The following is a 25510-nucleotide window of genomic DNA, read 5'->3' as shown; positions in this document are numbered from 1 at the left end:
ACATATAGGCTACCGTTCTCTTTACGTGTCCTCAATATTTGTGAAACGATCTTCGCGATGTTATCTATTAATTGTAGTAGGCTAAAAGAAAATAGTGTAAATCTATTACAATCTAGCCCAACATATATTTCAATTAGTTGGCTGCCTGGATCTCCGTCACGTCACTGTCCTATCCGGTCTGTGACATCACGGGTGTTCGTATGACGTGACATTTACACGTAACCGCAAGGTATATAAAGCTGTAACAAGTGGACAAGCGTCAGTACGGTTTTTGCGATGAGATTGGCATGTTGCTAAACATGTAGCTTCACCAATATGCTCGTGAGTTCATTTTTTAGAACCCTAATGGGGGTTCTAATTTCAAGCAGCCAAGGTCCTGCTGAGGTGTCGCTCCAAAATGAGCCACCTCCGTTCATAGATCTTGATGTGACACTCCTCTGCTGGGGAGTTTTGATTGGTCTCTCCTTGGTCCTGATCTGCTGGGGAGTTTTGATTGGTCTCTCCTTGGTCCTGATCTGCTGGAGAGTTTTGATTGGTCTCTCCTTGGTCCTGATCTGCTGGAGAGTTTTGATTGGTCTCTCCTTGGTCCTGATCTGCTGGAGAGTTTTGATTGATCTCTCCTTGGTCCCGATCTGCTGGGGAGTTTTGATTGATCTCTCCTTGGTCCTGATCTGCTGGGGAGTTTTGATTGGTCTCTCCTTGGTCCTGATAGTGTCCTGGAGAAATAGCCAAGGAAACACTAAGGTTGGTAATCAAAGTTTCATTGTACTTGTAATAATTCAGAAATCAAACGATTACAGAAGTTGCTCTGTCTTTGTGAAGCCTAATGACCTCAATATCCATCTGGTATTTCCTTTATAAATTAGGATGAAATCCGTGAAGACATTGATTGGTAAGTTTATACATATTTTTTCAGTATCCATAACAGTGTGTGTGAGTGAGAGACAGAGATGTGTGTGTTTATGTGTATAATGTGTGGCATGATGCATTTCGATAATACATATAAGTGTATTGAAGTCATCAAGTCATTTTAGTTTATTTTACTTTATTCTATCTCTTAAGTGCCCAGCTGGACAGCGTCATGGCGAGGACATGTCAAGGACCAGACGATCCAGATTCTGTCTCCTGGGATCCGGGGGACGATGAAGAAGACCTGGTGTCTAAGACGGGTCGAGGCTCCCCTGTGATGTCTGACAGCGTCCGCAAACCTTTCCCTACACACAAGGGCACAAGGGACTTCCTGGGGACGGCCACTTCCCCCTCAGACTCTCTGGTGAACAAGACTAGCCTGCCCTCTCTGGTGTCCTCCAGGTCTGGGGTGAGTGGAGCAGACAACCCCACTGCCGTCCTGTCTGGCGCAGTTGCCGAACCCTTCTCTGCACCCAAGGGAGAAGGTTCAAAGGGCAAATCCGAGCGGAACGTTCCGCCCTCAGCCCAGGTCGACTGGGTGCGGGATGCGACGCTGCGTCGCAGTCGGAGGGACTTTCAAAGGAAGTGGGAAGGAGTCTTCCTGGGTACCGCCACGTCCAGCTCAGACTGTCTGGTGAAGAAGGTGTCAGTCACAGCCCCGTCTACCAAACTGCCGTTCTCAACTGTGAGTAGAGGAAACGGCCCCACCCCCATGGGGTCTACCCACCCATCCTCCCCCGTGGCGTCCAGTGGTGTCGGCGAGACTGTCTCGCCATACAAAGGCGAAAGGTCAAAGGAACAGACAAAGCTGAACATTAAACCCTCACAAAAATCCTTGTGCCTTGAGCCTTGTGTTGCAGACCCGCTTATCAAAGGAAGTCGTGCCTTTAGTGAAGCCTTCAAAAGAAAGCGTGCCGTCTTTGAACATGGGCTGCAAGGAATGGCCAACTCGGACTGTCTGGTGAAGAGGGCATCTGACACAGCCCGTTCTACCAAACCACCACGGGAAAATGGCCCAGCCTCCATGACATCTACCCACCTATCCTCCCCTGTGGCATCTAGTGGTGTCGGCAAGTCTGTCTCTACAGACAAGGGTAAAAGTTCAAAGGCTGACTTGAATCTCCATCGGAGGAACTTCCGCAATCGGTGGGAAGAAGTCTTTCCAGGAATGCCCACTTCCAGCTCGGACTGTCTGGCTAAGATGGCGTCTAACACAGCCTCGTCTACCAAACCGCCGTTCTCAATGGTGAGTAGAGTAAACAGGTCTGGCAGACAGTTGTGGCCAATAGTTGACCCCATTAAGGAGCCCTTCAGGACATAACAAGTAACCTCACAATGACCGACCGACCAACACCTCCCTTCGCAACTACAGTACCTATCTACCCACCTACCCATCAGTGTGTGCTTGTTTTGTGTTTTCCATTTCATGTGAGAATAAAGTCTCTGAACATTCTTGGCCTGCGAATCTCTATTGTATCCTGATACACGTTAATCAGCTACGTGAACTAAGAGACTTTGTGTTCCAACAAAATGTTCCAACAAATTTACACTTACTGTTTTAAAATGAATCAATGAACCTTATTTGCATGCATTCAGAACTCTCCCATTAACTGAGCTAACTCACTCATTCTTGAATTGCTATAAACAAATAATAATTTAAACAGATAGGCAAACTAAGTGTCATGGATACCATAACACGTGTAAAAGTTGTATTTTAAGTGATGTAAAAAAAGTGTGGGGAAAAAAGCTTGAAACTGTTAAGATAATTAATGTTAAATACGAATACAATAGAAATGACTGTCATGGCTTTAGAAATAATATATATTGTTGTCGGGAGGCGATGTGGGGTAGCCTGATATCAGACAGAATGTCACCTCGCTACACTCCTTTGAGATCTTCAAGAACCAGTTAACTTTGGTTGAGTGGGCACATTCGAATGTCTGGACCCAGGCTAGGGGTGGGGGGGGTCAGGATTCAGGATTTTTCGAAATATGCCAGGGGTCCAGAGCTCCAAAAAGGTGCTTGGGCAGCTCCAAGCCAAGGCCCACCTCCTCAAACTGGAACTCATTAAAACTGGAGGACATGCAGGGAGAGAGAAGGAGAGAGAGAGAGAGAGAGAGAGAGAGAGAGACTGTCACAGCTCAGCTGTTGCTCAGTAATCTTCAGTAGTTTCAAAAAGGAGAGGTGAGTTGAAACAGGTAGGAGGTGAAGGAGAAAAGCGACAGACATGCCTTGGGTTCTTGTTGATGTCGGCCCAGAGACACAGAGTGATGTTGTCATCCTGGACCACTGTCTGCATGTTGCCCGTCTCCGATGTCTGAGCGAGCGTTGGCCCACTGTGCCCAGGGGGGAACAGACGACAATAAAAGACTGTTTTCACCTGCAGCATTAGTCTTACATATGACCCTGATTGCAGATGTAATGTCACTGGATCAAACGTTTCCAGTTATCAAACGCCTTTCCTCATGCATCTGTTTCAAAGCGCAAAACTGAAATGTCCAATGACCTCTGTGCCTCTTAGCAGTGTTTTAGGTCTTCTGCTGGATGTGTTCCCTACAGATTATCTCCTTGGTGGTGAGGTGGGTTTTGGCGTGGGCCAGGTTCTGGACATTTCATTGAAGCTAGCTAGTCATAATCAATTAATGGATTTACGTAATGATGACCACCACACGACCATCTCGGTAGAATTTGTTGTTGGTGTGTATGAGTGGCTGGGGTCTGGTAAGCAGTTAGTTATTAGCATTTATACTGTATACCCCCCCAATATAATTCTATTGTTTTTTTTCTTATTTTTTTGAGCTCTTGAGTACTCTGTTGCACTAATTGTAATGATCCTGCATTCTTCTGTGAAGACCTTGCTCTTTTTCTTGTCTGTTCTATTTTTGTTTGGTGGGTGGGTGGGTAGGGTTTATTATGTGTAGATTAAGCATTGTCTGACTTGCATGTATGCCCTTCATACAGAGCCCGCTGTGGGCCCTTTCCGCTGCACAGCCCACTGCGGGCGTCCTGCCTTCCTTGGAGCGGACTCGAAGTGGCTCAAGTTCAAAGCTCCGCTAATATATATTTCGACTTGAGAGACAAGATAATATAGCCAAATATGTCAATGGAAACTCAAAGAAAAGTGAAAGTGGTTCGACTAAAAGTAAAAAAAACAAAGAGATAAATTAGAAAGAGAAACACATTTACTGACAAAAATCCCAAAGTTAACGGGGTATTTCAAAGTAGCTGCAAGTGCTGGGCCTGAGGACGAGACCCTGCGTCAACATTGGCCGATGAGTCGCCGGCAGTTAGAGCTGAGGAGACGGGAAATGCCTAGCCCCAGGGCCCATGGGTGCCTTAATGCGGGCCTGCTTCTACTCACAACAAATTATTCTTCTCACGACAAATATGAAATGAATTACTTGAGATAGCCTAGACAGATACTTTAATAATCCCAGTGGGGGAAATTTGGGGTTTCAGCAGTGGAGAGAAAAAGTACAGTGGATTAAAGAATATACATAGAGAATATACATAATAAATGTCATTAAATTACAAGAGATATATACATACAGTATGCATACATTTATTATCCATACATGCATGCATGCATACATACATACATACATATAAACATACATACATACATACATACATACATACATACATATATACATACATACATACATACATACACACACACACACACACACACACACACACATCCACAACACTCAGGAACACTCAGGCACTGTTGTAGAGTCTGGACCCTTCTGTATTAACACCTGCTGAAGATGCTCCCCATCTGCCTCAGCTTGTCATGGATGGGGTGAGAGGGGTTGTCCAGGGTGGATCTCTTGACTGAAATGTTTTGCTTGTTACAACTAGCAAAAATAACATACTCAGCAATAAGAATTTAGAACCCCATGAAAGCTAGGCTGAACACCTCAACTCTGCTCTCAACTCTGTGTTTTTATAAAGTAGACTGAGTAGAATACACTATAGTTCTATAGAGACACCAAGCATAGTTTTTTTTACAGTACAAAGTACAATGTACTTGGCAACGAGGAAAAATTTATTGTGGCGCCCAAACCCCAGAGATGGGCTCTGGTACAGTGACGGGCATGCGCACGAACAAACACACACACACACACACACACACACACACACACACACACACACACACACACACACACACACACATGCATTCTCACGCCACATGACGTCCAGGGGTCAAACTAATATCCCCCCCTCGACTTCAGCAGGCGGGGGACAGCCACAGTAGGGTGCTATAGCCTGGGAGAGAGAGCTTTAGGGATGGGATTCCTCTGGAACTATATCCAGCCGGACACCCATACTGAACATGCACTGAATAAGGTCTCTCACAGAGCCAGGTTTAGACACACAAGTCTCACCTCCAGCTCCCAGCTAGAATGGACGACAAAATATCATCTCTCATCGGGGATGAGTGCTCCTGCTGTGCTGTATGTGGGGACGAGCTCTTCTTTGTTCCAATGGTTCTTTCCTGTGGCTGTAGCATATATATAGTCATAATTAAAGGTACCCAATGTAGTTTTTGACCACTAGTATGCGCTCTAGAGCAAATTTGAGAAGGTGGTCCCCGAAAATCGCGTACTACGTCATTGCGTCTACGCGGAGCACATAATAGTGACGTTTCACACATCTTTGTTGTTTTCAAAACATTAGCTAAATATCATTTTGTGAAGAAATTACAAGGTAGGAAAGACATTCAAGTGATTCAACATGTTTATTAGACTACAAGGAACCATATCATCGAGGGATTTCGAAAATAAACAAAGAACGGATTGTTTTGATTCACGTTTCGTTGGGTACCTTTAATAGTTTAAAGATAAAATATGGTATTAGGCTACTATGGAATTTAATTTATTTATATCCACCATTTTATCTTCTATTACTATTTGGCAACACAACTTCACGTTTCCTATAAGTGAGTGAAATACGATGCATTCTATTCGCCTTATTCACCTCAGCTGCCATATTGGTCAGTCTGACGTAATGAGGGGTGCGGATGCGGAAGTGCCCGTCGACTTCAATGTTAAAAGTTCACTGTAAAAACACCACTTCAAGAACCAAAATAGTCAAAATAACAGGCTGAATAAACTATCGGGGTTACAAACTCATCATTACCAGACTCTGATTGTTTTTCGCGTTTGGAAATACATGGGAGTGAATGCAGCTGACGACTAACTATGGCTCATTCACCTCCATGTATTTCCAAACGTGAAAACAACGGCAGTGAAAAACAATCAGAGTCTGGTAATGATGAGTTTGTAACCCCAATAGTGTATTCAGCCTGTTATTTTGACTATTTTGGTTCTTGAAGTGGTGTTTTCAATTTTTATGCAATAACACATTTAATAACCCATTTCAGTGTCCTTTTTTCATCAAAGCTTTCAGAAAACAACTATTTTTGATCTTGATAAGTGCATATCTAAAATAAAATAGGCTACAGGACCCAGTGTGGGGGCAAGCAATTTGCAACCAGGATATTAGCCTGGCTGGGGAGTGAGAGCTTTGGGGGATTGGATTCCTTGTAACGCCGGACACCCATCGCGTGCGTGCATTGGACCGTAGTAGGCATACTACTCTACTAATGTCTCTCACACAGTCTATATCCAGCTCCCAGCTAATGGATCACAACATGTCGACTCTCATTAAGGATGAGTGCTCCTGCTGGTGTGAGGACGAGTTCCTCTGTGTTCCTGTGGTCCTCAGCTGCACTTCCTGTGGCGGTAGCTTCTGCATTTCCTGTCGGGAGCACTTCTGGGAACCCTGGGAGTTCTGTCTGCTTTGAGGAGAACCCTGGATATATAGAGATTGTGTGAGGAAGAGGAACATGGAGACAAACTAACACACTTATGTGTTGGGGACTATGCCATGAGTACAGGTCAGAGCGTTCTGTTTATTACATTCTGATTTTCTCACTTTGAGTTGTGGTTGGGAGTCCAAATCCAGTCACTTTCTCTAACATGGAACCCATTCCCCCCAAGTAATATGATAGGTCTCCCTGCTACAACAATGTCATCCCATGCTCGCGACCCCCTCTCTCACCCCCCTCTCTCTCTGTACCCCCCCCCCCACACACACACACCCTCTCTCACCCCCTCTCTCTCTCTGCCATCTGCGAACGTATCTGTGTTGCCAAAGAGAATCTTTGTACTCTCTTTATGTGTCAGCAGTGGATCTTGGCACATCAGCAGAGAGCCATGATTGATGATGATATGTTTAACAAATGTTATCCTTCTTTCAACAACACTTAATGCAATGCTATACTGTTACTCAATGAATCCCCACTTGGTTTATGAAGCTTAGACTAAAATGAAGGTCAAGGCAAAGCCTCCCAGACCATATCTGGGTCATTCAGGCCTGGTAGCCTACAGTCCAACATAGGGCTGGGTTAAAAAAATCGATTCATCGATTCTGAATCAAATGATTCTGAATCGATTCATGAATCCCAATATCGATCTTTTATTTAATGAATGAATGAATAAATTAAGGAATGAATAGTTCATTAATTCATTCAATGATTCATTCATCATTCATTTTTGGAAATCAGTATCGATACCAGCCCTAGTATTGATGAGTTGCATAACTTGGCAGTCATGTAATTAAGGTTACAGCAAAAAAGAAAACAGGTTTTAGTAACACTAATCGAATCGATATTGAATTGAATCGGAATCTAATCGATTCTTGAAATTCTAATCGATACCCAGCCCTAGTCCAACATGAGTCGTAGGCTATATGTGTAGAGAACTCTGTTCATGTGGTCCTCAGCTGCCTGGAGAACTTTGTGGAACAGTAGGATTCCAGAAGGTGTCCTCTCTGAGAACACTGGACCTTCAAGAACGAGAACGTTTGTGGGACATGAAGAGAAACCAACACTCAAGTGCAGTCCATTTACCATTTACCATTTGGTTTGTTTCTAAAGGTAAAGTCAAAATTAACTGATTCAACTTGCCCCTTGCAATAGGTATCTCTTCGAGGCCAGTGATTGGTCAAGTAAGACTTGTAAACTTGACTGTGAAAATTCTTTCCACCCTAAGCATCTTTTTTGGTTATTTTTTTCTTCCAAACTATGCCGACACACATTCCTTGCCTTATGACTTGCAGTGATCATGACACCAGCCTCTTAATGTCAAAATGTTGGCTGAATACGCCTCTATCAAACACCCTTCTTCCATCAGAGGTCAAGTGCAAGTCTTCATCTCTCAAACACCAGGGTTAGGGTTAGGGTTAGGGTTAGGGTAAGGGTGATATCATATGATCTGTCTGAGCGTCGCGTCACCGACTCATCTCCTCAGAAGTCTCCAAAGTCATCTGCTGCGTACGGCACGAGCGTGGAGAGAGGTGCTAATCTGCATATCCTCAACGTTCCAGTCCTAAATTTGGACTCCAAACCAAAACGTATTCCCATGGTGCTAGAGAGATGGATGTTTATTTCCGAGACCAAAAGTTGAGGTGAGGTGGATCCCTGGAGAGGTGGGAGGGGCCTGGCGACCTCATCTGACCCTGCTGAACAGTTCACACTTCATTGGAATCATGGCCACCAGGCAGTCTCTCCGGGAAGACGGCTTCTCCTGCCCTCTTTGTGGAAACATTCTCAAGCACCCTGTTTTGCTTTCCTGCGAACACAAGTTCTGCAAAGCCTGTCTGAAGGGCAGCTGGGAGACGCAGGACGGCGATGACCACAGCTGTCCAATGTGCTGCCGCCGCTCCTCCATGGACGAGATAGTGGTCAGCGCCATGTTGGAGAAGACCTGCGATACCTTCCGGAAGAACAGGATCGAGAACGACCCTCTGTCGTGTAAGGAGCACGGAGAAAAGCTCACACTGTTCTGCGTGGAGCACCTGCAGCCCGTCTGTGAAGTGTGTCAGACCTCGGAGACACACAAGGGACACAGACTCTACCCTGTCGGGGAGGGAGCGTATGACTGCAAGGTACTGTAAGACAGGAATCACTGGATGTTTACTTTCACTAACCACCGCTTTCATCAACCATCTGGTCTTATCTCTCCTTTTTCAGTATGTGTTGTTTTAATTCCTCAGAAAACATGGAATATAATAAGTAATGGTTGTATTTTACTGACCTTTTTGGCTTCTCTTGTGAGAGTAACTATAAACACCTGCCTTAACTTAAAGAAGATACACAGTGAATATTATATATTGTGTATAAACACTCTTGTGCTTGTAGAAGCTTACTTACCCAGAGATATGCGTGTGGTTGCTAGCCGAACGTCACATTCTAAACACTCTTGTGCTTGTAGAAGCGTATTTACCCAGAGATATGCGTGTGGTTGCTAGTTGAACTTGACATTCTAATAATAGATTCATATTTTGGGTGGGTCCATGCTGGGGTCCTTGGGGACAGTGAAATCAGACTCCCGTGAGGTTTGTGCCACTGGGCATTCCTCAACTCTACACCTACCTTCCTCGAACCCATGCTAGCGGCAGCCTTGAGCTAATGTGGGATTAGAATCCATGAGCAAGCGTCTTGTGTCATCACCTTCTCCTCTCGATGCTCCCGGTCAAGCTACTCAGCTGCATGACCCACACTTGTGTTGCCATGACATTTGGTTCGTGTCGCCATGGCATTCGGTCCAGCTGTCGGTGGGGCTCTCTCAGCCAATGGCGTATCACGCCACATCGCAGTGGGGTGCTTCGATGGGGAGGCGGGCGGCAGAAGGAAACATCTTGACCTGCTGCCATCTTGACCCGGTGTTCAAGCGTTAACATGCTGCCTTTCCATTTCAGGAGGAACTCAAGACCGCGTTGACGCCATTGAAGGAGAAGCTTCAGCTGTACAAAAAGGCTAAGCTTATGTGTGATCAAACAGCAGAACACATTCAGGTGATGCATGTTTAGTTGTAAAAAAAGTGAGAATATTAAAGGTACCCAACGTGAATCAAAACAATCCGTTCTTTGTTTATTTTCGAAATTCCTCGATTATATGGTTCCTTGTAGTCTAATAAACATGTTGAATCACTTGAATGTCTTTCCTACCTTGTAATTTCTTCGCAAAATGATATTTAGCTAATCAAAACAACAAAGATGTGTGAAACGTCACTATTATGTGCTCCGCGTATTGACGCAATGACGTAGCACGCGGGGACCACCTTCTCAAATTTGCTCTAGAGCGCATACTAGTGGTCAAAAACTACATTGGGTACCTTTAAAGCGTAGATGAATGTGTTAATCCATCATCAAGGACACAACACACCCTGTCTTTTTAAGCTACTGCCCTCGGGCAGGAGATACAGGACAATCAGAAACAAAACGAACCGACTGAAACACAGTTTCTACCCCAAAGCAGTGACCACACTAAACTCTGAATAATGTGAAATAGGTAGAATACCCAGGATGTGTGATATTGTGAATGTTGTCCTTTTTTATGGTTTATTTTAATGTCCTTTAAATGTCATATTGATGTCTTATTTATTCTCTGGATGTCTTTTAAATTTTGCACTGCAGAGAATGCACTTCAATTTCATTGTTGTGGAGATGACAATGACAATAAAGAATCTAATCTAATCTAATCTAATCTAATCTAATGTAAGTGGTTGCCCTCTAAACGTGTTTTCCAGAGCCAGACGGAGCACACAGAGAGGCAGATAAAGGATGAATTTGAGGTCCTTCACCAGTTTCTCAAAGATGAAGAAGCAAAGAGACTCACGGCACTCAAGACTGAAGAGGACCAGAAGAGTCAAATGATAAACAGGAAGTCGGGGGACATAGCGAACGAGCTGACAAGCCTCTCCAACACAATCAGAACTGTGGAGCAGGAGCTGAGATCGCAGGACATCCCATTTCTGATGGTAAAACCAGTATGATGTTTGGATTTAATTGTACAGCCCAAAAGCAATGCAAAAAAAAGAGTGAAATTGTACAAGTATTTGAATGGATGAATATTGTGTGCGTCGATTTAAGCGCGACACATTTTTTACTTTTCAGAACTACAAGGATACTATTAAGAGGTAAGTGCAGTCAACAGTGGCTAAGGATTTGACCCACGAGTCAGTGTCATGAACTACGTAACATGATACCCAGTAAATGACTAAAGAGAGACCTGTCTATATCAGCACAACACTGTGCAGTGGCTAGATTTACTCCTCTACAATGGACTTCCTGTATAATCTTCTCATGGCATTCTAGAACCTGGCGACAGCCAATGGACTTCCTGTATTCCTGTATAATCTTCTCATGGCATTCTAGAACCTGGCGACAGCCAATGGACTTCCTGTATTCCTGTATAATCTTCTCATGGCATTCTAGAACCTGGCGACAGCCAATGGATCCGCAGATGTCTGGGATTCTAATTGATGTGGCGAAACACCTGGGCTCCCTGAAATTCCAAGTGTGGGAAAGGATGAAGAAGATCATTTCATATAGTGAGTCGCTGGAAGTTCCCATTAATGATTCAACACACCTTACCCTGCCACTCGGCTGTGACAACTTACCCCACCCCACCTGCCTCATCAAATCAAACTTTATTTGAATAGTGTATTTCATACACAGAGGAAACAGAGAGCAGTGTGTGTGTGTGTGTGGGTGGGGGGGTCATACAGTAGGTCCCACCCCTACATATTCCAGAGGGAAGCAAAAAAAAACTCGGGGACCAGAAAAGTGAGCTGTAAAAATTCTTCCCTGACCTCTCTCAACGAGACGATCGAGCAAGCTCCTGGAGTATGTTTGTCTATTGGCTAAGAACATTTACAGAGCAGTAAACATGGGCTAGAAACTTCATAAGAGACATGACTAACAGTAGAGTGCATAAATAGTGACAGAGAAGTTGCCTACATGGTCGGCCATTATGTGTTAGCTATCCCTGTAGTCTCTAATATGATATTTAAGTGAGTCATATAATCAAAGCACAGTAAGCACTCATATACTCGTAATATTTCCTCTACCCCTGCCCAGCCCCTGTGCTCCTGGACCCCAACACCGCGGCCAACTGCTTCATCCTCTCGGAGGACCTGACGACGGTCCAGTGCTGCACCCAAGTCTTCAAGCTGCCGGACAACGTCGAACGCTTCGACATCAGCGCAGAGATGCTCGGGTCAGAGGGCTTCCGCAACGGCCGCCACAGCTGGGAGGTGGAGGTGAAGAACAACTCCTATTGGGTGCTGGGCGTGGCCAGCGAGGCCATCAACAGGAAAGGGAAGCACATTCTCACGCCAGCGGAAGGGTTCTGGACCATACGGTTTCGCAATGGCGAGCACAAGGCCTGCACGGCACCGTGGGAACCCCTGAACATGAAGCAGAAGCCGGAGGTGGTCAGGGTTGTGCTGGACATGGACAGGGCCAAGGTCACCTTCTACGACCCCCAGGAGAGGATGCCATTATACACGTTCTCGGACGTCGTCACACCCCGAGCGTTCCCCTACTTCTGTACTGCCTGCAAGGAACACCCTCTGAAAATCCTGCCCGCGAGGCTGACTGTGTCCGTGGACCGCTAGCGAGACGCCACGGACAGTCAGCAGACGAGCGGCGTGCAAAGAAACAGCCTTGCAGCCGAGTCGCTTATCAGAAGCATGTTTAGTGAAATGGTTTTTGCTTTATACACTTAGTGGTCACTTTATTAGGTATTAGGTGTGCTTAATAAAGAGGCCTACCTAATCTAGTACCAGGTAGGACCCTGTTTTGCCTCCATAACAGCCTGAATTCTTTGTGGCATTGATTGAACGGTGCCCTTCTGCACATCGGTGTTGTAAACAGACGTTATTTGAGCATTTGCTGCCTTTCGGTTAGCTTGAAACAATCTGGCCTCTTCTTCTCTGACTTCTCTCATTAACGAGGTGTTTTCGCGCACAGAACCGCCACCAACCGGATGTTTTTCGTTTATCACACCACTCCCTGTGGGCTCTAGAGACTGTAGGGCCTGGAAATCCCCGGAGGGCAGTTGTTTCTGGGAGGGCAGTTGTTTCTGGGAGGGCAGTTGTTTCTGGGAGGGCAGTTGTTTCAGGGAGGGCAGTTGTTTCTGGGAGGGCAGTTGTTTCAGGGAGGGCAGTTGTTTCAGGGAGGGCAGTTGTTTCAGGGAGGGCAGTTGTTTCAGGGAGGGCAGTTGTTTCTGGGAGGGCAGTTGTTTCTGGGAGGGCAGTTGTTTCTGAGACGCTAGAGCCACCGGGTCTGAGATGGCGCGTCTTGCCCGTTCTAATGTTTGGTCAAATGACAAGAAAACCTCTTCACCGCGTCTACATGCTTTACATGTTGGGTTGCAGTCACGTGATTGGCTGTTTGGAGGAGCAGGCTACTTGCGTCAACGTAGCAGTTGTAGCTAATAAGGCGAGCGCTGAGTGTATAGAGTAATACAAAACCTTGAACAAAAATGAAAACTTGAAGTAGCTGTGATGAAATGAAAAAGTTGTTTATTTAAAAATATTTATTTTAAATTGCACCCAAACAATGCATGAGAGGGAGAGCAAGAATAATTAGATCATATTCACAACCAATTAAAGCTACAATATTACTCTACAGGAAAAAAAAAACACTATTACTTTGGGCAATCAAAACTAAGTTTTTCAGTAAGAATTAATAATTTCTCCGTTCTTCATTAGAGTTCTCCTTCAGGCAGAGAACAGAAACACAACAGGTTTTAGGACACGTGGGTTTCCAAAAGTAAGGCACATATCATTGGGTGAATAATCATGTGTCAATGCATATCAATCATTACTTCAAACATGAGTAGATTTAGTTTTTCATCAAAATGTAATCTTGCAAACTCTACAATTAGTGTTCGGCGTTGTGTGTATGTAAACTGCATGTCGCGTCCTATTCTGCAAGTCCTCACCATCTTAACACAGTAGTAACTCACTCCAATATTGACACTCAAGTATTGCTTAAACCTGTTCCAACATTTTGTGCACCTACAGTGTGTGTGTGTGTGTGTGTGTGTGTGTGTGTGTAGGGAGCAAGGTAGGGAACAGAGACCCTGTAACAAACTTCTGGACACGAGAACTTCAAGGACCATACCGGTTTAAATATGATTTGATCTCCTTAAACTAGTCACCCAACATATATCCTATTACCGCAATACATTTTCCGAAGCAAAGCCCACATTAAAAAATATTTGCATTTTCGCATTTCAAAAGTTGAACGTGTTGGCTTTAAAATGTATTTTTATTTGCATTTTCACATTTGACTTACATTTCAAAAGTTGAACGTGTTGGCTTTAAAATGTATTTTTAAATTGTTCCTTCGTTACGCTGACAAATTCGCCCCAGTTAGTTTCAAATAATTTTCAGTAGTTTTTATTTTATAATATTTTTGTTTGAATCTGTTGACTCCTGCGCTGTATTCTCTCATCCACCTACGCTAGATTCTCTACCCAGCGCTCCTAGCAACGGCTGCCATGTAAACAGGAAGACACACCGTTGGCGTAGACTGTGCAAAGAGGGTTAAAACGAAAACAATAACTACTGAGAATTATTTTAAATTAACCGAGGCGAGTTTGTCAGAACGAGGGAACAATTTAAAAATATGTTTTAAAGCCATCACGTTCAACTATTGCAATGTAAGTAAAACACGAAAATCTTCTATCTTTTAACGTGAGCTTTACTTCGGAAAATGGCTTGCGGTAATGTGATATACGTTGAGTGACTAGTTTAAGGAGATCAAATCCTATTTAGACCGGTATGGTCCTTTAAGACTGATCTGTGATGGGTCAGTCAGAGGATCTGCCTCTTCATGTGCACGATATATGATCAGCAGCCCATTGCAACTTAATTCCTGTTTCAAGTAAGACCCGCAGAATCCACACTTCATGTGCATTGTAGCTTGAAGGCTTGGCAGTGTTCATTTGGCTAAACTAAGAGCAGAAAAAATAAAAAGGAAATTTTAAACAAGCCCTCTCACTTGTTCTGCGCCGTCATTCATACAGTGTTAAAACAATTGTAACAGTACTAAAGGCTGACTATTGATCAATCGGTAACTATTGATCAATCGGTAACTATTGATCAATCGGTAGCCATTTTACCCAGGAGCCCCTGGATGGCTGTGATCCAGGGAGCTGGTAGAGGGAGGCGGAGTCAGATGACCTGTCCCGCCCCCGGCGCCTCCTTCTTCTACAGTATCTGTTCAACTCCCACGGTCCCTTTTGGGCCCTTGTTCATAGGGACACCCGGCCCTCCAGTAGAGCGCTGTGCAGCTCCTCGCCCACAGCCTCGTAACGCCCCGCTCTGGAGTTCAGGAAGTAGATCCGGTCGCTTGAGAAGCGCGGGTCAAATCCCTCCCTCTGCAACCTCGTCTTCTGGATCTTAAATGTACCTGGGAGAGAGAGAGAGAGAGGGGGGGGGGGAGAGGGAGGCAGAGAGAGAGAGAGAGAGAGAGGGGGAGGGAGAGAGAGAGGGAGAGAGAGAGGCAGAGAGAGGGGGAGGGAGAGAGGGGGAGGGGGAGGGAGAGAGAGAGAGAGAGGGAAGCAGAGAGAGAGAGGGAGGGAGAGAGGGGGAAGCAGAGAGAGAGGCAGAGAGGCAGAGTGAGAGAGAAAGAGGGGGAGGGAGAGAGGGGGAGGGAAGGGAGAGAGAGAGATGGGAGGGAGAGAGAGAGGGAAGCAGAGAGAGGGAGAGAGGGGGAGGGAGAGAGAGAGAGGGAAGCAGAGAGAGAGAGGGAGGGAGAGAGAGAGATAGAGGCAGAGAGAGAGAGAGAGAGAGGGGGGGGGTAGGCAGAGAGAGAGAGAGAGAGAGAGAGAGAGAGAGAGCGAGAGAGAGAGGACAGGAGGTAAGACACAAAAGGCCACACAGGCTTTTGAAAGTGATGGTTGAGTGAGAGGAGTTCCCAGAATGCCCTCTGACCTGTGGTGTCGACCTGCGGGGAGATTCTCAGGAAGACGGGGCGGGCGTACGGGGGAAGGGCCTGTTGAACCTCCCTCAGGAACGCTTCCCCGTCGAAACTCCCGGTCGTGTCGGCAATGGCTGCCATGCCCGCCTTTCCCTCTACACCTGAGGGGGATACGCAACACACACACACGCACACACATACACACACACGCACACACGCGCACACACACACGCGCACACACACACGCGCACACACACGCGCACACACACGCGCACACACGCACGCACACACACACGCGCACACACACACGGTCGCAGAGTCACAGTTGCAGAGACACACACAGAGATACTCTCTCCTCCTCATGGCTCACGCTAGGTCCGTGTTCCGGCCGGTCTCACCTGGCACCGCCACGCCGTACACCGCCACGTCGGCCTGGCCCAGGAGGCCGCTCAGCGTCCCCTCCACCTCCGTGGTGGACACGTTCTCCCCCCGCCAGCGGAACGTGTCCCCGCTACGGTCCCGGAAGTACATGTATCCAAGCTCGTCCATCACCAGCACGTCACCTGGTCACAGTGGGGGGGGGGCGGGGGGGTGGGAGTTGAGGGGACAATATTAAGTGACCTCAGCGGGGGACAGACGATTGAAACGGAAAAGAGGAGGGCTTAGAGGCCGCCCACCTGATAGGTACGCGGAGTCGTTCTTCTTGAAGACGTCGTGGGCGATCTTCTTCCTGGTGGCGTCCTGACTGGCGTAGCCGTCGAAGCGCCGCAGGGGGTCCTGCTGGTTGATCCGGCCCACCAGCAGCCCGGGCTCGCCTGGAGGGGGACCAGGGAGACATGGAGGACAAGGGAGACATGGAGGACAAGGGAGACAAGGGAGACATGGAGGACAAGGGAGACATGGAGGACAAGGGAGACATGGAGGACAAGGGAGACATGGAGGACATGGGGGACAAGGGAGACATGGAGGACAAGGGAGACATGAGGGACAAGGGAGACATGGAGGACAAGGGAGACATGAGGGACAAGGGAGACATGGAGGACAAGGGAGACAAGGAGACATGGAGGACAAGGGAGACATGGAGGACAAGGGAGACATGGAGGACATGGGGGACAAGGGAGACATGGAGGACAAGGAGACATGAGGGACAAGGGAGACATGGAGGACAAGGGAGACATGGAGGACAAGGGAGACATGGAGGACATGGGGGACAAGGGAGACATGGAGGACAAGGGGGACAAGGGAGACATGGAGGTAAAGGGAGACATGGAGGACAAGGGAGACATGGAGGACAAGGGAGACATGGAGGGACAAGGGAGACATGGAGGACAAGGGAGACATGGAGGACAAGGGAGACATGGAGGACAAGGGAGACATGGAGGTAAAGGGAGACATGGAGGACAAGGGAGACATGGAGGTAAAGGGAGACATGGAGGACAAGGGAGACATGGAGGACAAGGGAGACATGGGGGACAAGGGAGACATGGAGGACAAGGGAGACATGGAGGACAAGGGAGACAAGGAGGACAAGGGAGACAAGGAGGACAAGGGAGACATGGAGGACAAGGGAGACATGGAGGACAAGGGAGACATGGAGGTAAAGGGAGACATGGAGGACAAGGGAGACATGGAGGACAAGGGAGACATGGAGGACAAGGGAGACATGGAGGACAAGGGAGACAAGGAGACATGGAGGGCCCAGACTCTATTATGTAGCAAGCGGAGCGCAGCGACTCAAGGTGATATTGGAGTCTGGAGAGAGACCAGGGTCGTCCTTACCGGGGCGACAGGACACACAGAGTCCCCTGCTGTCCCTCACCAGCTCCATGGTCTCCTCGTCCACCTTCACCAGGCGGATGGGGTAGACGTTCGGCAGGATGCGGCTGTTGAACCCGCACGCCCCCACCTGGACAGAGAAGCACACTGCAACTAAACGCACTGGGACACGATAAGAGCCTCCGACTGAAGCGACTCGGTCCCAGGCGTTAGCCGGCGACGCGCGACCCCTTCCTGACCTTGCCGTCCATGTTGGCGATGCTGCAGTTGCACTCGGTGGCGCCGTAGAACTCCCCGACCTGGGCGACGCCGAAGCGCTCGGTGAACGCCTCCCACACGCTGGGGCGGAGCCCGTTCCCCACCGCCAGGCGGACGCGGTGGGCCTTCTCCGACGGGCGCTCGGGCTGGGACAGCAGGTAGCGGCAGATCTCGCCTATGTACTGCACCACCTGCAGGTAGAAGCGGGAATTGCGCTGGCGTTTCACCGTGGGCTTTATTCCCCCCCGAATCCCCCCCAAAAACACGATGCGAACACACTCGTCCGAATGTGAGCGTTTTACAAACAATCTCCGCCCCGCTCACCGTGCAGTTGTGCTTGATACAGTCTTCCCAGAAGCGGCTGGCGGAGAACTTCTTCTTTACCACCACCGTGAGTCCGTTGATGAGGCACTGACCCACCCCCATGATGTTACCTGTCCAGGGGGGTTAGAGGTCAGCGTCACCGGAGCTGGACTGCACTTATATAGCGCTTTTATCCAAAGCGCTTTACAATGGCCTCTCATTCACACATTCACACACACCAATGCAGGGTGCTGGCCTGCTCATTGGGTTTTGGACCCCACAATTTGGGGTTCAGTGTCTCGCCCAAGGACACTTCGACATATGGACAGGAGAAGGCGGGATTCGAACCGCCGACCCTACGATCAGTGGACGACCCGCTCTACCACTGAGCCACAGCTGCCCTGTAGGAACATGCAGTCAAACGTGAAGAGATGCTCTTGAACTTCACCTGAAGGAGGTCTGTGTTCCCAAACGTCCCGTTAAAGTGTCCGACTACAAGTGAAGACCTGAGATGTTTCTGTTGTGTTTTCATGTAGTATGAATGTCTGTCTTAAATGTGTGCAGTTAGGAATGTTGGTTTCCCCCATGTTTATTGTGTTGTCCTTTCTCGTCATGTCACCTTTATGTGTTTCTGTTCTTTAGAGCCGCGCCCAGGGCGCCCTAAACCGGTGTCATTTGGTGCGTGTTTAAATAAAAGTGCCTATGACTAAGAACACAATGTGTGGGAGCGTTTCGTTGACCCCCCAACACCCAGACCCCCCCCCACCCTCAACCCTAAGGCTGACCATCACTGCTGACCGGGTGAAGAGGGAGCTGAGGAAACTCCAAACAGCCAAGGCGCGGTCACCCTGATGGTATCCGCCCAATGGTGCTCAGGACCTGTGCTAACGAGCTGGACAATGTCCTCGCCCACCTCGGTTCCGCCCGAGTCCGACACGGGGAAAGCGCCCTATTGCATTTGTATTTTGCTGCTTTTGCACTTTGACTTCAGAACTAGATTTGGCTCTTACTCGTTGAGAAAGGAGTTCTGGCGAGTAGTGGTGCAATGACTACCTACAGTACTTAAAATTCAATTATTCTAAGTCGTTTTGGATAAAAGCGTCTGCTAAATGACTGTAATGTAATGTGGAACGATTCCTGAGCTGTGGAAAACATCACGCCTTGTCCCAGAGCCCAAGAGGAGACGCCCCGGTGTCTTAAACGACTACAGACCAGAGGCATTAACATCTCATGTCATGAAGACCCGGGACAGGCTTGTCCTTAATCACCTCAGATCCCTAACGAAGAGAGACCTGGACTACCGGCAGTTAGCCTACGAGGCTAACATGTGTGAGTGGGCGACGCCATCATCTACCTCCTACACAGCGCCCACTCCCATCTGGACAGGGCAGGCAGCACTGAGGATCACGTTTTCTGACTCAAGTGCCTCCAACGAAAATACAATCAAATGTATGCCAAGCACATCCACCATGCTGGTGCAGGACAAAATGACATCTGATAAAGAGTTGAGGTCAGCACACAGACCTCAGGTGACCTGACGAAGACCCACACGGGTCGAAACGTTGTTATCTTTTACCCAATAAATAGCCCTGTGGAGTAGCTGTGTGCGAACCTCAACTTTACTTTATCAAGTGCCTCCAACACCATAGAGCCCCCAGTCTGGGAAGACAAGCTATGGCCAACGCCCCCCTGGATCACGGACTATCTGACCGGCAGACCACAACATGCGAAGCTTCAGGACCGTGTCAGAGAGAGTGGTCGGCAACAGTCCGCCTCCTGTTCACCTGCCGAGTGGTAGAGGGGGAGGCAGTCGTAGATGATGTCATCAGTGCGCATGCGGAAGGCGTAGAACCCGAAAGCAGCTATGCGGTAATACCTGCAGGAAGACAACAGGAAAAGGAAGTCAAAAGCGTTGACTTTGCTAGACTGTGAGCCATGGAAACTCCGGACCAATAGAGGGCTTCTCACCGACTGTGCACCACGATGGCGGCTTTGGGAAGACCGGTGGTGCCAGAGGTGTATATATAGAACAGCCGATCTGGGGGGACAGGGGGGAGGAGAGACGGTTAAAGGTCAAAGGTAAAAGGCAGTTAACAAGGTAGCAAATATAGTACGGTGTTGACAGCGTTGCGTGACAAACAAGATATTACTGCTTCATAAACACAAAATAAAACGATCCCTAAAAACATATTATATTACATCTCTAGTGTACAGAGTGGAAAAACAGAGAGCTGGCAAACCAGTTGACCCTCCATGCATAGCTTCATTTATAAAGCGACCCACTCATAAGGCTCATACGGTCTTACCAATGCCCAGGAGACCTACATGCTAACAAGACATTTGAAACTCAGCACTCAACACTGCCAGGTCTGCACTAGACTGTACGACTGCGCTAGGCTACCATCTGCACTGCATATAACACAGTACAAGTCCCGCCCAAACCACCCCTAGATCTACACAGACGTGCATGACACCAAAGTGTTTTGTTTTCCTACTTGACTGTTGTTCTAACTTTGTAGTTCGTTCTCATATCAGTCTGTTAAAACTACAAATTCTTCCTCTGTGACATCACTTCCCTGTCCTCTTCATCCTGAAACTATGTCACTTCCTTTTTCACGTTATAAACTATCTACCTCGTCCTCAAGTGAACCACTCAGCCCGGATTCACTTCCTGTGCTAGAGTCCGAATCTGCAGAATCGTAATCAGAATAAAACTATTGTCTTTGTTTAAAACCAGCTTGACCGACCACTCAGCGTGTTCTTTGAAATCTAAACTAAACCAAGTAAGATTTTTCATTTACACAGAACGACACGTTCTTGAGAAAGTTTGGGCTGCTACCGCTGTGGACCCGTGAGTCGCTCACCGTTGAAGCTTTTGAGAGGGAGGCAGGGGGGAGGGGGCAGTCTGGAGGCCGAGGCTAGGATGGGGTCCAGAGGCCGGGCGTCCAGAGAGGCCAGCTGATCTGGACTGAGCTCTCCCGTACAGAACCGGACCATGGACCGGCTGAGGGAGGCGCTCACCTCCAGCATGGCTGAGGAGAGAGGGGAAGAGAGACAGGTTTCAAGTCTTCAGTTTCACAGTAAGAGTGACGCTACACTGCAGACAAAATGCAAAAACGTTTTGTTCAAATAAAAATTGCTGATCGCATAAAAAGGACATATTGAATGTTGACCACAAACCAATATGAGTGACAATTTTGTAAGGGTGCGGTCACACGGTGAAGAACCATCACCTGCCAAGGCAAAATGCGTGTGTTGTGTGGGCAGTGCTGGATGTGACGCACACAAAACCAGTTTTGTAGTCCGTTTGGGTCTGAGTTGGCAGCCATTGTTGTAAATGTGGTTCTCACGACTGATACGTACTGTATGTGACTTTATTCAGTTTTAATATGTTTTCATGTGAGATAGTAAACCAGCAGATTCAAACTGTGGTCAGTTTATCAAAATAATGCCTGTTTCCATGTCTGCTACGACATGGCATAGCTAGCTAGCCAGGCTAACTACCACAGGAAAACTACAGCCAAGACTGGGGTTATCCAAACCTTTGCTAGTCTTTGCTATTGGTTGAGACTGCGAATTCGCCGGTCAAAGTTCACGCGAAGGAACGAGGCGGATTCATTTCGCCACCGGAACCAAAGGTTTTTTTCACGTCTTCCCTCGTACAGTATGGAAGTGAATGGGAGGTGAATATTCATTTTGCGTATGTGTGACTGTACCCTCATGTTATTCACACAGAGTGATGTCCCAGATAGAACGTGAATCAGACAGAATGATGTCACAACCAGACAGAGTGGTGTCGTTCTAACAGACAACAGTGATCAGATAGTGACATCACAAACAAACGGAATGTGGGTCAGGCCGAGTGATGTCACCTACGGAAAGAGTGCTGATCAGATAGATGTCACAAACTTTGAATGTTGATCTGAATATTGTCACAAACAGACCGAATGTTGATCAGACAGTGTGATGTCACAGACAGACAAAATGTTCATCACAGTGATGTCACAGATACTGTAGAATAGGGGAAACCAGACAGAATGATGTCACAAACAGACAGACCAGACCATAAAAACACACTGCTTACACCGTGTCCTAACTGCTTGCGACGCGAGCAACAGAACACGACATCGCACGCTTGCTGTCCTAACTGAAACCGTTACATTTCCTGTTCTGTTACGTCATTTGTCTACATTCCCAACTGAAGACAGTTAAAGAACAAACGCCTGTCAACGCGAGCGACAGGAGGGAAATAGGAACAGGGCGAGCGTCAAAAGGGCAGTTAAAACGTTGCGCCGCTTCGCGCTGCGTCGCTCACGTCCAGTTAGGACATAACAATAGAAAACAAAGCAACGGAACGCATTTTGTCGCTGACGCTCGCTCGCGTCGCGTGTAGTTAGGCCACGGTGTTATGTACAAAATCAGTGTTCCAGTCACACGAAACACAGCCCTGTAGTCAAAATCCCTCTTACCATCAGCAAGCTCGGCTCCAAACACAATGCCTCGTGATTCGGACACTCCCACGCAGTGCAGGAGGGAGTCACGGCGCAGGTTGAAGTTGATGAGCGCGGCCTCGACGCCGACCTTAGCCAGACCCAGCCACAGGGCCACCTGCAGGGGTCGGCTCTCCATGAACAGGGCCACCACATCCCCGGGGACCCAGCCTTGGGCGAGGGCCCACTGGGCGACAGAGTTAGACAGCTGGTCCAGCTCAGTGAAGGTCCACGTCTCCCCCGTGGACTCGTACACCAGAGCCGGTTTATCGGGGTTGAGCTTCACCGTCTGCGCAAAGATGGAGGGGATGTTGCTTCCACGACGCAAGTGTGTCCACAGAGCCAGCTTCACACGCAAGAGCACATAGAGCCCGCTGGAGTCAGAGGAAGAAAACAGTTACCGTTATTATATATATATATAGTGCCTAGTGCCTCTCTCTCTCCCTCCTATCTTCTAACCAGGTCCAGTGGATGCCCCACTGTCACCAGCAGACCTCCCGGAGTCCGATAGATACCCCCGTGTCTGCTGTGGATGTCGTAGCATGTCCGTAGGATGCCCTCTCTCCTATGATGCTTTTTTAGCCTCTCTTACTCTGAAATGTAATTTAATGTAATGTATTGCTTTATAAATGTTCTTAGCCGGTAGACAAACATACTCCAGGAGCTTGCTCGATCGCCTTGTTGAGAGGGGTCAGGGAAGAATTTGTACAGCTCACTTATCTGGCCCCTGGGTGATACTGTTTTTTTGCTTCCCTCTGGAATATGTAGAGAGTGGGTCGTATGCCCACCTCCCTTGTTCTCTGTAAAGCGCATTGTGTTGCCTCTGGGTATGAAATGCGCTATACAAATAAAGCTTTGATTGATTTATTGAAATATATATATATATGACTACTAGTCCACGACAACTTCATCCTAATGTATCGCTATTAAAAACACAAAACACTCACTTAAGGTCTCTTTTGGCTGTGCGGACTACAATGTAGAGGTACTTCCATCCACCTGTGCCCAGGTAGACCCCCAGGCTCGCCGCCAGACTCCAGGACCAGGGCACCCCGAAGAGACGCAGGAGCCCCAGGGAGCCCAGAGACACCGAGGCGCTCGCCACACTGTGCATTCTTCCAATGAGGGGGGGAAGGAAAGAGACTGGTTTATGGGGGGATGGGATGGAGGGGTGAAAGGTGGGGTCGGGCATTGATGACAAAGTGTATGATGTGACAAACCAGGAAGACGTTGATGAATAAATGACGTAGAAGGAACAGGACACAGTGATTCAGCACAGCAAAACGTGCACGGAAAGTTAATTCAACAGGACTGTTAGTTCGTTCACTTTAAGATATTTGTTTTGGGACTACGCAACGTGAATTGCTTCACATCGATATCAGAGAATGATGTACCCAAATGTGACAACGCGCAAACACAAGCATTATTGATAATAATAATAAGGCCACTTACCTACGCACGCACGATCCGACACCAGATATATGACAGCGATGTTTTTAACCTTTCACCCACTAACCCTAGGGACCGGGAACCGCTTTGTCGGTGCGTTGATACGAGTTGCAGCCAACGGCAGTGGAAGGAAAAGTTGTGCGCAACGCAGGCTGTCCGATTTTGCAACTGTGGACATCCAAATGTTGCAAGTTTCAAAACAAGCTTGTCTGAGATACGCCTCTTGTAATATAAACTGAAATATTCAATACATAGCCTCGTAGGCTACACATAACCACGAGCTGATAATTACCTATCAAGCGGTTATAGTTAGAAATATTCAGTGAGATGCTCGTTTCCGACCATTCTTCCTACTCCATATTGAATATTATTACTGTGTGATCGGACGCACCGCCCGTCTGCGCACTGAACGCAGCCATTGGATACGTTTGACGCTCGTCACGTTCACGGCTGAATTCAATTGGTGGAAGTTGAGGAATACGTCACCTATATCCCGCCCCCGCGGATACAGCACTGTGGACGCATTCCCGACCGCTTCAGTGGCCAGTCCTGCTGTACTACCCATGGAGGTATAATATAAAGATTATCAGAGTCAGAATACGTTTATTGCCATGCAGTTTTACAACGTGCGTGGGATTTGTTTTCCGGCGAGGTGCAGAACATTTAGACAACATTGGACTGCTAGGGTGCAGGATAGTGCAAAGACAGGACAGTGCAAAGGGCAAGTACAAAAACTACAAAAAAGGATGAGCTAAAGAAAAGAACAATGTACAAAAAGTAGTGCAGTCAGTGTTTATAGCCTAGAGAGTAGTGTAGTGTGTTGGTGAGTGTGAATGTGTGTGTAATGTGTGTGCAGTGCGTCCTATACATTCAGGTCACGTGCGGTCTATAGACAGTGTCTCTCAACTGTGGTGGTGTGTGTGTGTGTGTGTGTGTGTGTGTGTGTGTGTTGGGGGGGGGGGGGTTCAGAGGGGGACACAAGTAACTTATTCAGTCTAGTATGTAAGACATGTTGTAGCCTAGGGGCTGGATTGAACACAGTCATGTGAATTCTTGTTGACCGTTGAACAAAACCAAGAGGACATAATATAAATGTAAATGTATGTAATTGCAACTTTTAAGAAAAATCTTTATTCTTACAACACTGGTAGGGTGAGAAGTGACAGCATGCACTTATTAAGACGGTAACAGTCATCTTTCAGTCTAAAATTGTTTCATTTTAATTTACATCCACCAGGCCTACAGTACATTTCTGACATGCTCACTGAATACAAACCAGTCAGATCCCTTAGATCATGGGTTCCCAAACTGTGAGGCGGGCCTCCCCTGGGGGGCCCCAAAGAAATTCAGGGGAGGCGCGGAGGGATGGTTAGAAAAAAAAGAAAACATGTTTTTTATTTTTTTAAATGTCTATGGTTTTTATGAATTAAATGTGATTTTTAAAGGTCAGAAGATCTAAATAAATAATGGGAGAGATGTATACTAAATGTGTGGATAGTGCAGAGAGAGCCTCCCCCCGCAGGCATGAATGTATTGTG

The 25510-nt window shown here is 47.4% G+C and overlaps 2 protein-coding genes across 3 annotated transcripts; one reads left to right on the top strand and one right to left on the bottom strand.

Annotated features, from left to right (window-relative positions):
* Positions 1–8466: 8466 nt before the first annotated feature.
* On the top strand, positions 8467–12380 carry trim35-13 (tripartite motif containing 35-13; the record flags this gene model as incomplete). The annotated part of the gene is made up of 6 exons (XM_084438020.1): positions 8467–8865; positions 9679–9774; positions 10509–10739; positions 10876–10898; positions 11197–11312; positions 11842–12380. The coding sequence occupies 6 exons, from the start codon at positions 8467–8469 to the stop codon at positions 12378–12380; spliced, it is 1404 nt and encodes a 467-aa protein (XP_084294146.1).
* A 956-nt stretch (positions 12381–13336) lies between these two features.
* Positions 13337–24325, bottom strand: slc27a1a (solute carrier family 27 member 1a). Of its 2 annotated transcripts, XM_084438018.1 has the most exons (14): positions 24265–24325; positions 23976–24140; positions 23471–23638; positions 22503–22897; positions 20898–21065; positions 20002–20071; positions 19818–19909; positions 18055–18164; positions 17712–17921; positions 17476–17602; positions 16374–16511; positions 16095–16259; positions 15711–15857; positions 13337–15186 (listed from the first exon to the last, which is right to left on the bottom strand). In XM_084438018.1, exons 3-14 carry the CDS (start codon positions 23635–23637, stop codon positions 15029–15031), a joined length of 1947 nt encoding a protein of 648 aa, XP_084294144.1. In that variant the 5' UTR covers position 23638; positions 23976–24140; positions 24265–24325; the 3' UTR covers positions 13337–15028. The 2 variants fall into 2 exon arrangements, with proteins under 2 accessions (XP_084294144.1, XP_084294143.1); XM_084438017.1 differs by having other exon boundaries at positions 23976–24306.
* Between the last annotated feature and the right edge of the window lie 1185 nt (positions 24326–25510).

Source organism: Borostomias antarcticus, assembly GCF_949987555.1.
Source record: "Borostomias antarcticus genome assembly, chromosome: 5".
NCBI lineage: Eukaryota > Metazoa > Chordata > Actinopteri > Stomiiformes > Stomiidae > Borostomias > Borostomias antarcticus.
This window is presented reverse-complemented; position numbering and strand designations above follow the sequence as displayed.

Coding starts and splice junctions, on each gene's coding strand:
- slc27a1a (XM_084438018.1), bottom strand. CDS start 23,637: ATGCACAGTGTGGCGAGCGCCTCGGTGTCTCTGGGCTCCCTGGGGCTC. Junction 16,260..16,373: donor CGACTCCGCGTACCTATCAG/GTGGGCGGCCTC, acceptor CACTGTGACCAG/GTGACGTGCTGGTGATGGAC. Junction 15,858..16,094: donor GTACGGCGTGGCGGTGCCAG/GTGAGACCGGCC, acceptor TATCCCCCTCAG/GTGTAGAGGGAAAGGCGGGC.